Source organism: Babylonia areolata, chromosome 12, assembly GCF_041734735.1.
Source record: "Babylonia areolata isolate BAREFJ2019XMU chromosome 12, ASM4173473v1, whole genome shotgun sequence".
Lineage (NCBI taxonomy): Eukaryota > Metazoa > Mollusca > Gastropoda > Neogastropoda > Buccinidae > Babylonia > Babylonia areolata.
Genome location: NC_134887.1, coordinates 38,605,378 through 38,620,377, shown reverse-complemented (window position 1 = coordinate 38,620,377; position 15,000 = coordinate 38,605,378). Strand labels below are relative to the sequence as shown.

General features: G+C 42.9%; 1 protein-coding gene across 13 annotated transcripts in view; it reads right to left on the bottom strand.

Moving 5' to 3' along the window:
- LOC143288603 (E3 ubiquitin-protein ligase TRIM56-like) overlaps window positions 1–15,000 on the bottom strand; it is an 84,167-nt gene that overhangs the window by 58,239 nt on the left and 10,928 nt on the right. For 2 of the 13 annotated variants that reach the window (XM_076597251.1, XM_076597256.1), the window contains exon 3: window positions 9,975–10,030. The exons of 3 other annotated variants lie outside the window; for them this stretch is intronic. In XM_076597251.1, coding sequence (XP_076453366.1) covers window positions 9,975–10,009 — 35 coding nt within the window. In that variant the 5' untranslated portion in view covers window positions 10,010–10,030. Of the gene's footprint in view, window positions 1–1,637; window positions 1,772–3,906; window positions 4,919–5,155; window positions 5,398–5,440; window positions 5,579–9,974; window positions 10,031–13,469; window positions 13,530–15,000 lie in introns of those variants that run through there. 8 more of the 13 variants (XM_076597244.1, XM_076597247.1, XM_076597248.1 and 5 more) reach the window with 8 other exon arrangements.

Here is a 15,000-nt window from a genome sequence, read left to right as displayed (position 1 = left end):
CAGACAGAGAGACAGACAGACATGCAGAGAGACAGACAGACAGAAGACAGACAGAAGACAGACAGACAGACAGACACAGACAGACAGGCAGACAGACAGACAGATAGACAAGCAGACAGAGACAGACAGACAGAGAGACAGATAGACATGCAGAGAGACAGACAGAAGACAGACAGAAGAGACGGACAGACACAAGAAAAAGACAGACAGACAGACAGACACAGACAGACAGACAAGACAAACAAACAGACAGACAGACACAGAGACAAACAGACACGGACAGAGAGAAAGAAGAGACAGACAGACAGACAGACAGACAGGCAGATAGATACAGACAGACAGAATGAAAAGACAAACAGACAAACATACAGGCAGACGTACACTGGCAGACACAGATAGACAGACAGACACAGAGACAAACAGACAGACACAGACAGACATACAGATAGAGGTGTATATGGGGGGGTCGGCGGGTGGGGGGGGGGGGGGGGGGGGAGGGGAATGCGGGGAGAGATACTGTACGACAGCCAGACAAGTGCCTGCAAAAGCGAGGAGCTGAGATGGAACAACCAGATGGGAAGCGGGGAGAACAACTGATGGCAGTGTGTGTGTGTGTGTGTGTGTGTGTGTGTGTGTGTGTGTGTGTGTGTGTGTGTGTGTGTGTATTTGTGTGTGTGTGTGTGTGTGTGTGTAGGTGTGTGTGTAGGTGTGTGTGTGTGTGTGTGTGTGTGTGTGTGTGTGTGTGTGTGTGTGTGTGTGTGTGTGTGTGTGTGTAGGTGTGTGTGTGTGTGTGTGTGTGTGTGTGTGTGTGTGTGTGTGTGGGGGTGTAGGTGTGTGTGTGTGTGAAACTTTGAAACTAAACATTAGACATTAACAACAGATATCAAATCATACCCCAGAAATAAGAGAGAGAGGGGGGGGGAGGGAGAGAGAGAGAGATTGAGAGAGAGACAGAGACAGACAGAGACTGAGAGATAGAGACAGAGAGGGAGATTGAGAGAGAGATATGGGGAGAGAGAAAGATTGAGAGAGAGAGAGAGAGAATAAAAGACCAAACTTAACAACAACAACAACAACAAAACTGAAACAAACAAAATGAACATACATAAAGTGCGAATCTCATATTATTAACGAACAAAACAAAACAAAACAAAAAACAAAAGCGTCTTTCTCACACTAAAAAATATATCTTCAGTTGCCAACGTGAATATTTTCCCCCACGAGTTCGTAATCAACAGTCAGCTCTGTGCAACACAGAAATACATTATGTTTACCCACCACAGCAAACACTGCTGAAGTGAATATAAACAAGCATGCCACTTGCAAAGGAGGCAGAGGTAATTTAAACAAAAATTCAAATCACAGATAAAATAAAAACAAGATAAACGATAACACTGAGAAGCGCTCCGCACCAGACAGACAAAACGATAAGTTGTTTCCCCTCAATAAAGTACACACAACTGAAATGAAACAAAAATAAAATATAACACACAGACTGAAAATACCGATGAATAAATAAGATAATACTGGGTATGAAGATAAATGAATCAAAAGAATTGATAAATAAATTATACGCATTTTCTTCAGAAAAGAAGCAAATTAAAACCAAAAACAAACAACAAAAAAACGCTATTTACCAGACAGACAACAGATCCAGTTGTTCCCCTTCGTCCCCTTTATCGTCTGCTTTTGTGGGATCCTCTTGTGAGCCACTCTTGTCGAAAAGCGTCATCATTTTCCTGGTAACGTTATTACTGCAGAGCAGTAAACACTTTGGGAGTGTAAAAAAAAAAAAAAAAAAAAAAAAAGGGTTGAAAAAAATAAGATAAAATAAAATAACGTAAAATAAAATAAACTCGCCAGCCACTCCGCTGTTCTAAAATCTTGCAACCCTCCCTAGCCCCCCAAAAAGAAATAAATTAATAAAACAGAATAAATTAACAGAAAGTTTCACTGTACCGAAAATATCCTCCTCAAAAATATGAAGAAGAAGAAGAAGAAAAAATTGTTTACGAAACTTCGGCTATCGGTCTGCAGTTAATCTGTTAACTGTTTCCTGTTTATCAGAGGTATTACAGGCCCTCAGTGTTTACGAAACTTCGCCTCTGTATCTGCAGTTTGCTTGCTATTTCCTGTTTTGTGTTGTTCACGGACTCAAGTGCCTTGTCTGCAGCCAGTTAAACTGTTCATTAGTTCCTCTGTTTTGAGCCATAAAGCCAATAATTCGGTTTTTCTCTGCATGCCAAACAAAACTGTCCGACCTTCCAGTTTGCGGACGTTGTTGAAAACTTCAGCTGTAAACTATTTGTCTGCCGAGGGAAAAAAGGGAAAAAACAAAGTGCAGACATTCCAACGTCTTCACTAATAATAATAATAATAATAATTGCAACATTAGTAATGATGATAATGAATAGTGATTATCGTGTTTCTGTTTCTAATATAAAAGGCTAATAACAATCATCATCATCATCAGAACGATGATGAAATGACGATGGTGATTATAATCATAATAAAAAAAAAAAATAAATTAAAGAAAGAAAAAAAAAGATATAAAGAGGTTTGGCACATCTACGCGTACTTCTTAAGTTATTGTCTGACGCATCATTAAACACCAGTAAGTCGAGTGTAAAACGTGTGTTGGTTTTCACTGCATTGAAGAGCCCCACCACTCCAATGTGGATGGCAGTAATTCTATAAATAGGTTTATGACTTTCCCTGTCTCTGAGGCTCTGTTGGGGTTGTGGAAGTGATTCTTATTTTTACAGTAGTAAGATTTGTAAGTTTTACGTATTCCTAACGCAAACCTGAAGTCAGAAAAAAAAGTTTTACGGGACACCAGAACACACGCCAATGTGCATCATACCACGGTTACTGACTAAAGAAAATGCACAAATATCGATTAATAAATATTTCTTAATAAATATTTCTTCTCTCTCCAGATGTACGTTACACACTGCACAAAAACAACAAATAGGACTTACACGCACAAGCACATCGAATACCCTATTTTAAAAAAATATGTATTAAAAATAAGCCCAATGTAATCGTTTGGATGTTCAAAACATGTTGGGTAGTAAATTTTTTTTCCCCTCTTCATAAAAAAAACATGAGAGATTCTCCTTTAAGTTTTTATTTCATCTTCATTTTTTTTAATCTGCTGTAAAATTTTGCAATTCCAGACAGGCATACGTCCCACTGAAACTTAACTTTCCGAATAAACTGGAAAAAAAACAACAACAACAACAAAACCAAAAAACAGTTGCCTAAACAATGGTTCAAATTTTGCGAATGCGATATATATGCTTCCTTCGTATGTGAGTGTGAGTTTCAGCTCGATATACGCCGACAAGATTTAATTTCCAAAGGAGCTGCCTATAAGACCCGATAAAAACGAATACATTCAAAGGTCTGTGGCTGATGCTGTTTACTGATCCAGAACAATGAAAAAATTTTAATCAGTCTGTCCAGAAATCATTAATTCTTGCAACCACGTTATGGAAACACGCAAGTCTGTCCAGAAATCATTAATTCTTGCAACCACATTATGGAAACACGCAAGTCTGTCCAGAAATCATTAATTCTTGCAACCACGTTATGGAAACACGCAAGTCTGCCCAGAAACCATTAATTCTTGCAATCACATTATGGAAACACGCAAGTCTGCCCAGAAACCATTAATTCTTGCAATCACATTATGGAAACATGCAAGTCTGTTCAGAAACCGGCGGCTCTGAATCTTGAAACACACACTGCGCGGGAAACACGCACATCTGCCTCAGTAGAAACCATTAAATCTTGCAAAACACAGTGTGTGTTTTTGGTGGGGGGTTTTTAAACACGCAAATCTCCACAGAAACCATTCAATCTTGCTGCAACACACATTATGGAAACGCGCGAAAAACGTACAGAACGTAAACAAAACCCCACATCCCAGCCGTTCCTGCACAGCAGTCGATCGGCTGTTTCCGTCTGGGCAGCCTACAGTGTGACGCGAAAATGAATTCAGCGGTGTGACGCATTACGTACGTGCGTAACTCTGACATTATGACGTTACATCATAGATACAGCTACAGAAGTTGGGACTATAATAAGCCTCACGGCTTTTCCACGTCTCTTCTTGAAATATGTATTTTGGGGTTTGTATTTGCATGCTAATTTGACTATCAATAAATTGCCAAAATCATATTTCTGAGCTAACGATCTAGGGTCGTTATCCAGAAGATTTTTGAAGTGGGCTATACTGTTAGCTGATTTTGTTACATTTAATAGTGCATTCCATCCTTTAACAGCTCTGGTGCTGAAGGATGATTTGCGAACATTTGTCCTACAAAATTGTGTATAAAAATTTGTATTTGAACTCCTGGTTATATCAGATTTGTTAGTTGTGAAAAAGGTGTTAGGGTCAATGTCATCAATTTAGTTTATGATGTTGAAAACTTGTATCATATCTTCCCTCCAGCGTCTGTATTTCAACGAGTGTAAATTCAGGTCGGCCTCTAAAACAGGGTGCTGAACGGAGCATTTACATCAGTGAACAACCCGAGTTTCTCTCCTTGTCGCTTCAAGTCTTAAAACAGCAAACAGCCCGCGGCGTTATAAAACTAACTTCTGTTGTCAGCTGTAGTTTGATTTTTTTGTGTGTGCTATTTTTCTTTCTTTGCCGGTGAAGCAGGCATGAGTCATCAATGTTCTTCTGTCTATCCACGCCCCACGATGTCACGTCTCTTCTCTGAGCAGGTTCTGAGTACAGACGGTGGGTTGTTATCGTTCGCATCTTTGGAAGCTAGACCCTTGTTTGTCAAAAACCGTGGTCGCATTTGTCGCGCGAACACTTAAATCATCTGAGTCAGACATTTTGTGCAATGCCAAACTGACTTACAGTTACCGGGTTAGATAACTACCCGAAGAAATGCAGGAAGAAAAGATAATGCAAGATTCGAATACTTACTACTTACATAAAATGAAGAAGGAAAAAAAAAAAAAAAAAAAACAACTAGACTTTAAAACATACGAACTACTATAGACTTGAACACCTATTTGCAAAATCTTACGAACCCCACTCCACTCCTAATGAGAGAAAAAAACGTATATATTTAAATTCATAAAGATAAACAAAGATACATAACTCCGGGGAGGAAAAAAAGCGAAAACCCACCACACAACACACCACTTCCAAGATCAATTGATACACCGCAGAACAACACTGACGAGACGAAAAAACGCACTGTATCCTCTTTCGTGGCAGACAAAACTATGTATTGCGGAGCAGTGTGTGTGAAAGAGACTGAGAGAAGAGAGACGAAGAACAGATTTTCGTTTCCACACACACACCCCACGCACGTCACGTTGAGAGAACGACTAAATCACAAACTGAACATCAACATTCACCCCTCCCTGCACGCACGCGCACACACACACACACACACACACACACACACACCTCCCGGCCTCTTACTCCGCCCTCATAGCCGACTTTTTCAGTCTTTCTGGAATCAACTTTTTTTCTTCTTTTTTTTTTTTTAATCTGCTAAAGCAGGAAAACTGTAAACAACGCACACGCACACACGCACGCACCGCAAGCGCGCGCGCGCGTGTGCGCACGGCCCGACGTGACTGACTGACTGACTCGGTGATTTCCTTTGCATGTGCACACGCATTCATGCGCAGGGCAGCGTGTGCGTGTGCATGCACACATTCCGTTCAGCTGCCTTTGGTTGCGGCACTACTCCTCCCGTCTGTTACGTTACCACCCCCACCACCCCCCTGTCTCTCGGCGTCTTCCCTGCTTACTTCCTTCCCCAGCCTCCCCCCCCCCCACCCCCACCCCCCCACACCACCACCACCTTCCCCTCCACCCCCCCGCCCCCCCCGCCCCCCACGTTCCGCTCTTTGCACGGTCTCATGCTCTACCCCCCCCCCCCCACCCCCCACTGCCCTACCCCCATCCTCTGTTGCATACAGCAGATAGATACAGTTACAGGCAGACAATCAACTGGCAGGTATGCTCCTCGGAACCGGGCGCACGAGCATATTAACACACACTGTTTTCTCACCTTTGCGTCTCTCTCTCTCTCTCTCCGACACACACACATCTCTCTCTTCCTCTCTCTCTTCACCGACACACACATCTGTCTCTCTCTCTGTGTGTCTTTCACCGACACACACATTCTCTCTCTCTCTCTCTCTCTCTCTCTCTCTGACACACACACTCACCTACACACACATCTCTCTCTCTCTCACCGACACACACATCTCTCTCTCTCACCGACACACACATCTCTCTCTCTCTCTCCCTTTCACCAACACACACATCTCTCTCTCTCTCTCTCTCTCTCTCTCTCTCTCTCACCGACACACACATTCTCTCTCTCTCTCTCTCTCTCTCTCCCTTTCACCAACACACATCTCTCTCTCTCTCTCTCTCACCGACACACACACACATTCTCTCTCTCTCTCTCTCTCTCTCTCTCTTTCTCACCGACACACACACATCTCTCTCTCACCGACACACACACATCTCTCTCTCTCTCTCTCTCTCTCTCTCACCGACACACACATTCTCTCTCTCTCTCCCTCTCTCTCTCACCGACAAACATCTCTCTCTCTCTCTCTCTCTCTCTCTCTCTCTCACCAACACACACATTCTCTCTCTCTCTCTCTCTTTCACCGACACACATCTCTCTCTGTCTTTCTCTTTCATCGACACACATCTCTCTCTGTCTTTCTCTTTCATCGACACACATCTCTCTCTCTCTCTCTCTGTATCTCTGTCTCACTCTCTCTTTCACCGACACACACATTTTCTTCTCTCTCTCTCTCCCTCTCTCTCTCTCTGTCTTTCACCGACACACACATTTTCTTCTCTCTCTCTCTCTCTCTCTGTCTTTCACCGACACACACACACTCTCTCTCTCTCTCTCTCTCTCTCTCTCTCACCGACACACATCTCTCTCTCTCTCACCGACACACACATTCTCTCTCTCTCTCTCCCTCTCTCTGTCTTTCACCGACACACACATTCTCTTCTCTCTCTCTCTCTCTCTGTCTTTCACCGACACACACACACACTCTCTCTCTCTCTCTCTCTCTCTCACCGACACACATCTCTCTCTCTCTCACCGACACACACATTCTCTCTCTCTCTCTCTCTCTCTCTCTCTCTCTCTCTCTCTCCTGTCTTTCACGGACACACACATTTTCCTCTCTCTCTCTCTCTCTCTCTCTCTCTCTCTCTGTCTTTCACCGACACACACATTCTCTCTCTCTCCAACCCCCCCACCCTACCCTCCTCCCCCCTACACACACACACACACACACACACACACACACATCTCCTCTCTCACCCTTTCTCACGGAGGCAGAGAGAGAACGATTGGTGTGTGTGTGTAGGGGGGCGGGAGGGGGAAGAAGAGTGAGAGAGTGGAGAGTCAGAAAGAAAGAGACAGATTCACAGGGGTGGGGGGGAGGGCGAGGGGGGAGGGGGTCTAACACAAACTGAAGCCTGAAGACATCATGATGTTGATTCCTAGCAGGAGGGGGAAAAAAAAAAAAAAAAAAAAAAAACCCACCACACACACAAAAACAAACATGAAAGTCCCTATGCCAATATACAGAGTGTTCCTGCGGTTACGAAGGCACTTGGCCTTTCAAACGCTTTGTACAGGTAAAGAATGGAAATTCACACAGAGAGACAGACAGACAGAGAGAGACAGAGAGAGGGGGGGAAGTGGGGGGGGGGCCGGATTTGACAATAGAAAAGAGACAGATAGTGTGTAGGTGTGTGTTGTGTGTTTTATGTGCGTGAGTGCGCGCGCGCTCGCACGCGTGTGTGTGTGTGTTTGTGTGTTTGCCGGTGTGGTGTGTGTCTTTGTGTGTGTTTACGTGCGTGCGTGTATGTGTGTTTGCGTGTGTATGTCTGGTGTGTGTGTGTTTTTGTGTGTGTGTTTGCGTGCGTGCGTGCGTGCTTTGTTCTTTTGCGCGCGTATGTGTGCGTGTCTGAGCGCGCTTGAATGTGTGCATGAAGCGCGTTTGGTAATGCAACAACCACACAATAATGTGCTCGCAGCGTGTGCAGCATTAACCCCTTTCGTGCGTGAGTCAAGTTTGTTTCCGTGCCGCGTTGCCATGGCGTTAGCTGTGTGCAGAGCTAGAACAGGCAAGGCCCGTAAGTAACTTCAGCACGTGACTCACCTTCCCCTCCCCCCCCCCCCCTCTCTAGCACCCCTGCCCCCGACAAAAAACAACAACAACATTCACGATGCTTTCTGCTGCTGCAACCAACGGCGATGTAGGAGTAGATTGTATGGGTAATCAGATGGTTAGCGGAGCGCTTCGCATCTATTTCCTCACGACAATAATAAAAGGGATGGTGTATTTTTCGTGGTTTTTATTTTGTTTGTTTGTTTGTTTTCTTGACTATTTATTTACATGTAGTGTGAAAACTGGTGAGAAAATTAAACAGGCTGGACAACACTGGCTTTTGAAACTGTTTACCCCATTCGAAGCAAAAGATGTGGGGTGGGTTTTTATCATTATTATTTTATCATTATTATCATTATTATTATTGTTTGTTCGTTTGTTTGTTAGTTCCCATGGGATTTAGAACCAAACCTGCGCAAAATATTTTCAACAGGTATGTCCCAGCACCAAATAATACTATGTTCCTCCAGTGTGTTTCCGTAATAATGCATGACAGTACCTATAGATAGACAGTTAGATGGATAGACAGATACAGATATAGTACAATACACACACACACACACACACACACACACACACACACACACACACACACAAACATATATATATCCAAATACTGAGAATTGCACCACACCAGAATTGTCCAAGTACCGATTTGCACCTCCAAAAAGATGTCCAAGTGCCGAAAAACATTTGGACAGAAATGTCCTTTTCCTGCCATGCACCACATGGTATGTGTCCAAATACCGATATGTATCGCAAAAAAGCATGACCAGTTACCGATAGACGCAGCAGTAAAGAAAGTCGCAGTAGATATATCACAGTACCAGCTATTTTCCTCAAATGATATATCCCAGAAACCAGAAAGATATATATGTACCAGTACCAAAGGTACCCTCCAGATATGTCCCAATACCAAAGGTACCCCTCCAGATATGTCCCAATACCAAAGGTACCCCTCCAACAACACCAAGAATAAACAGAACAACAATAAAAGAATTAAAAGAAGAAGAATTAGAAGAACAAGAACAACAACGAAGAAATACTAGAACAAGAAGAATTAGAAGAAGAACAGTCAGATCAGCAACAACAACAACAACAGAAAGAACAAGAAGAATTAGAAGAACAACAACAATAAATAAGATATAAACAATTTTTTTTTTAAAGAGAACAAGAAGAATTAGAAGAACAACAAGAACGAAAAGAAGTAGAACAAAAAGAATCAGAAGAACAACAACTGAGCACACACACAAATTTTAGAGAACAAGAAGAACTAGAACAACAACAACAAGAACGAAGGGAAGTAGGCAAGAAGAAGAAGAACAACAACAACAACCAAAAGAACAAGAAAAATTAGAAGAAGAACAACAACAACAACAAAAACAACAACAACAGAAAGAACAAGAAGAATTAGAAGAAGAAACAATTTTTTTTAAAGAGAACTAGAAGAACAACAACAAGAACGAAATGAAGAAGAAGAAGAACAACAACAACAACAAGAATTAGAAGAAGAGAACAAGAAGAGCTAGAAGAACAACAACAAGAACGAAAAGAAGTAGAACAAGAAGAAGAACAACAACAACAAAACAAAAACAAAAAATACAAGAACAACAACAAGAACGAAAAGAACGAAAGCCAGAAGAGTTAGAACAACAAGGACAAGAACAGCAAGATCAGCTACACGATCCACAACAACATCAACAACAACAACAACAGCTGCAGCAACAGTAACAGGGAACACTGCACAGGCTCGTACATCTGAGATGCAGACTCACCACTGTCTACGGTGCTCTGTTCCAGTCGCTGCCATCACGTGACCCAAGATCAGAGTCTGGCAAGATGGCGACCGGAAGTCAGTCACACACACATGCGTGCAGGTAAGTTGCGTTAGGGACAACAGGAAACAAACAAAAAAACAAAAAAAAAACAAAAAGTTAGACGTTAGAATGACACAACACCACCACTTACACAGAATAATTCAGACGGGCGCAATAGCCGAATGGTTAAAGCGTTTGGAATTTTAATCTGAGGGTCCCGGGTTCGAATCTCGGTGACGGCGCCTGGTGGGTAAAGGGCGGAGATTTTTCCCATCTCCCAGGTCAACATATGTGCAGACCTGCCAGTGCCTGAACCCCTTTCTTGTGCATACGGAAGAAAAAAGATCACATACGCACGTTAAAGAACCTGTAACCCATGTCAGCGTTTGGTGGGTTATGGAAACAAGAACATACCCAGCATGCACGCCCCCGAAAGCGGAGTACGGCTGCCTACATGGCGGGGTAAAAACGGTCATACACGTAAAAACCCACTCGTGTACATTCGAGTGAACGTGGGAGTTGCAGCCCACGAACGCATAAGAAGAAAGAAGAAGATACAGAATAATTCACATTGTTAATCAGAATAATACACACGTATATTGTTAATCAGAATAATACACACTGTTCATCAGAATAATACACATATACATTGTTAATTAATCAGAATAATACACATATACATTGTTAATCAGAATAAAACACATTGTTGATCAGAATAATACACATAATACACACTGTTAATCACACTGAACAATACACATAATACATATTGTTAATCAGACTGAATAGTACACATTGTTCAATCAGTCATACATTTTTGTTAAAGTTCTAACTGGACCGATGGACATACATACATAAGTACATACATACAGACAGACAGACAGACATAAACAATTCTGTTAACAGGATTAGCTCAAACAGTGCACACTATAAGTTTCATACCTATCGTAACAGTATCAATTAACGGAGTACATGACATTGCTAACGGGTTATACATTCTTGACACACTAGCAAAAGAAAAGATGCGCCTTGATAAACTGCATATCATTTATAACAATATCAACAAGTGCACACCGTTGATAAGCAACAATTTGTGTGTGTGTGTGTGTGTGTGTGTGTGTGTGTGTGTGTGTGTGTGTGTGTGTGTGTAACAATATTAACTGAGTCGTACACATTGTTAATAAGTTGTTTGTTTTTCGCAGTAACGTCGTTAATCAGATTAGTGGCTCATTCGACCAGAGAACAACTGCCAAAAGAAGTCAGAAGTTCCAAACCCAGGTTCGAATCATGCACACACACGACAGCTGTCTAAATAGTGGAGGGGGCGGGCTGTGGAGGGGGGGCAGAAAACAAGAAAAGCAACAACAACAACAACAACAACAACAACAACAACACACACACACACACACACACACACACACACACACAGCCCTGCGCGTAAACGCACACTCGAAAACAGGAACAGAGAGAGACAGGCGGCTGACAGGAACACCGGAGTACGGGAATATGTCTTGTTTGTTTGGTTTTTTGTTTTTGTTTGTTTGTTTGGTTTGTCATACTCGTGTTGCAGTGCTCGTTTCAACTTTGGCAAGCAAAGGGAAAGAAGTCCATTATTAACGTAATCAATTCAACGTCGCAGCTGTCATGGAGTTACGGTTCTTTTGAGTTGTGATGCGCGCGGCGTGTGTGTGTGTGTGTGTGTGTGTGTGTGTGTGTGTGTGTGTGTGTGTGTGTGTGTGTGTTTGTGTGTATGTGTGTGTTTGTGTGTGTGTGTGTGTGTGTGTGTGTGTGTGTGCGTCAGTGTGTGTGTGTGTGTGTGTGTGTGTGTGTGTGTGTGTGTGTGTGTGTGTGTCATAGGTGCGTGCGCGCGCGAGTGCGTTTGTGTGTGTGCGTGTGCGTCTGTGTGTGTGCGTGTGCGTGTGTGCGCGCGCATGACAGTTTCAGAGAGGCAGACTGTGACGATAACATCAAACAAGTACGGTATCTATCAAACATCAAACAAGGACGGTAACTATCAACATCACACAAGGACGGTAACTATCGAACATCACACAAGGACGGTAACTATCAAACTTCAAACAAGGACGGTAACTATCAAACATCGAACATCAAACAAGGACGGTAACTATCGAACATCAAAACAAGTATGGTAACTATCGAACATCAAAACAAGTATGGTAAAACAAGGGCGGTAACTATCAGTCAAACATCAAACAAGGACGGTAACTATCAAACATCGAACATCAAACAAGGACGGTAACTATCAAACATCAAAACAAGGACGGTAACTGTCAAACAAGGACGGTAACTGTCAAACATCAAAACAAGGACGGTAAAACAAGGACGGTAACTATCAAACATCAAACAAGGACGGTAACTATCGAACATCAAACAAGGACGGTGATTATCAAACATCAAACAAGGACAGTAACTATCAAACATCAAATAAGGACGGTAACTGTCAAACATCAAAACAAGTACGGTAACTATCGAACATCAAACAAGGACGGTAACTATCAAACATCAAAACAAGTACGGTAACTATCGAACATCAAACAAGGACGGTAACTATCAAACATCAAAACAAGGACGGTAAAACAAGGACAGTAACTATCAAACATCAAATAAGGACGGTAACTGTCAAACATCAAAACAAGTACGGTAACTATCGAACATCAAACAAGGACGGTAACTATCAAACATCAAAACAAGGACGGTAAAACAAGGACAGTAACTATGAAACATCAAATAAGGACGGTAACTGTCAAACATCAAACAAGTACGGTAACTATCGAACATCAAACAAGGACGGTAACTATCAAACATCAAAACAAGGACGGTAAAACAAGGACGGTAACTATCAAACATCAAAACAAGGACGGTAACTGTCAAACATCAAAACAAGGACGGTAAAACAAGGACGGTAACTATCAAACATCAATGAAGGACGGTAACTGTCAAACAACAAGCACGGTAACTATCGAATATCAAACAAGGACAGTAACTGTCAAACAAGGACGGTAACTGTCAAACATCAAAACAAGGACGGTAACTATCGAATATCAAACAAGGACGGTAACTATCAGTCAAACATCAAACAAGGACGGTAACTATCGAACATCAAACAAGGACGGTAACTATCAGTCAAACATCAAACAAGGACGGTAACTACCAAACAAGGACGGTAACCGTCAAACATCAAACAAGGACGGTAACTATCAGTCAAACATCAAACAAGGACGGTAACTATCAGTCAAACATCAAACAAGGACGGTAACTATCGAACAAGGACGATAACTAAGGACGGTAACGCGTTGTATCGCGGCTAACCCCGATCGTTCTTTCCACTTTAATCCGTCATCACCGAAGCATCCTAAGAAAATAATAATAATAATAATTAATAATAATAATAATGATAATGTCGTCCCTGTTCATAGCACCGAAGAGACCTACTTTCCGCGCCCCGTAGAACTGATGCGCAGTTTCACTGGGCGGCATTCCACGTTCACCAGTCACGGATCCCGCCCCTGTACCTACCACTTTATGTGCCTGCACTGACACTCTTGACAACAAACAGAAACTGACTTCCTACTTGGCACGTGAGCAACGTGGGACCTGCCGTGCTGTGTGTGTGTGTGTGTTTATGTGTGTGTGTGGGTGTGTGTGTGCGTGCGCTGATTGATTGTGTGTGCATGCGTGCGTACGTACGTGCGTGCGTGCGCGCGCGCGTGCGCGTGTGTGTGCTGTACAGTATGGCAATGGAAGAGGGTTGACCTACATTCTGGGATGTCATCTAGATCAGAGATCGTGCTGACACTGTACTGGTTTGCCTTGCTGTGGTAACGGAAACACAGTACACAAACACACAAACAACGAAGAATTGCACACAGAGACACAGAGGCGCGCGCGCCCGCGCCGCGCAACACACACACACACACATGCGCGCGCCCGTCCGCACTCTCTCTCTCTCTCCCTCTCTCCTTATTGTCTTACTGCGACTGTTGTGAATAATTTTCTTTGTCATTGTTGTTGCAAGTTTGTTTGTTTTTTGTCTGGCACGGAGAGTGTTTGTTGATGTTCTTGTTATTGTTCTTGCTCTTGCATTACTGCTACTGGCATTTGAGATTTCTGAGAGCTGGGACTTGTTATGTCATTCGTCATGAACACAGAGAGAGAGAGAGACAGAGACAGAGAGACAGAGAGAGAGCATTTCATGGGGAACGAGAACTCTGACACTCATGGTAAAAATAAGATGACACGGTAACGCAGAATCGAGTAGAACACAATAAACGGAGTGGACCAAGAAAAGGCCTTTGACAGGCTCGACTGGAAGAAGCTCTGGAAGTTGCTGGAACTGTACGGCCTTAAAGGACAAACTTCTCGACTCGGGTAACAGGGCGATCACATCAACAGCCAAGGTCCGGTACAGATCCCAGGCGGACTTTCCAACTGGTTCCAAGTGATACCCGGGATGAGACAGGGCTGCGCAATATCACCGTTACTGTTCGTCGTTATGACCATGGACAAAGTCACCAAAGAATCCTACCTATAACATCATAAACGAAAGCAAAGAACGGCTGCAAAGACACACAGACTACCTGAATAGCAGCTACGAACACTACGGACTGAAGATTACCATACGTAAGATAGAGGTCATGGCAAGAGGGCGTATTCCTGAAAAGCTGGATATCATCATCAAAGGTCAGCTTCACGTACTTGAGGAGCGTCTTTAATGAGGAAAGGAAGCTGGACAAAGAAATAGACTGGAATCCATGAGGCAAACTCAATCAGAACCGATCAGTGGAATATCTGTCAAGGGGGAGAAGGGGGTAGAAGGGGTGTGCTCTGTGTATCCCCCAAAACAAAGAGAAAGAGTTCGGATTACGTTTTGCTCGTCTCTGCAAAGAAAACGAAACAGATGAATTATGACTGTGATACTATACCACTTGTAGTGGAAAGACATTGAGTTGAAGACTACCACTTG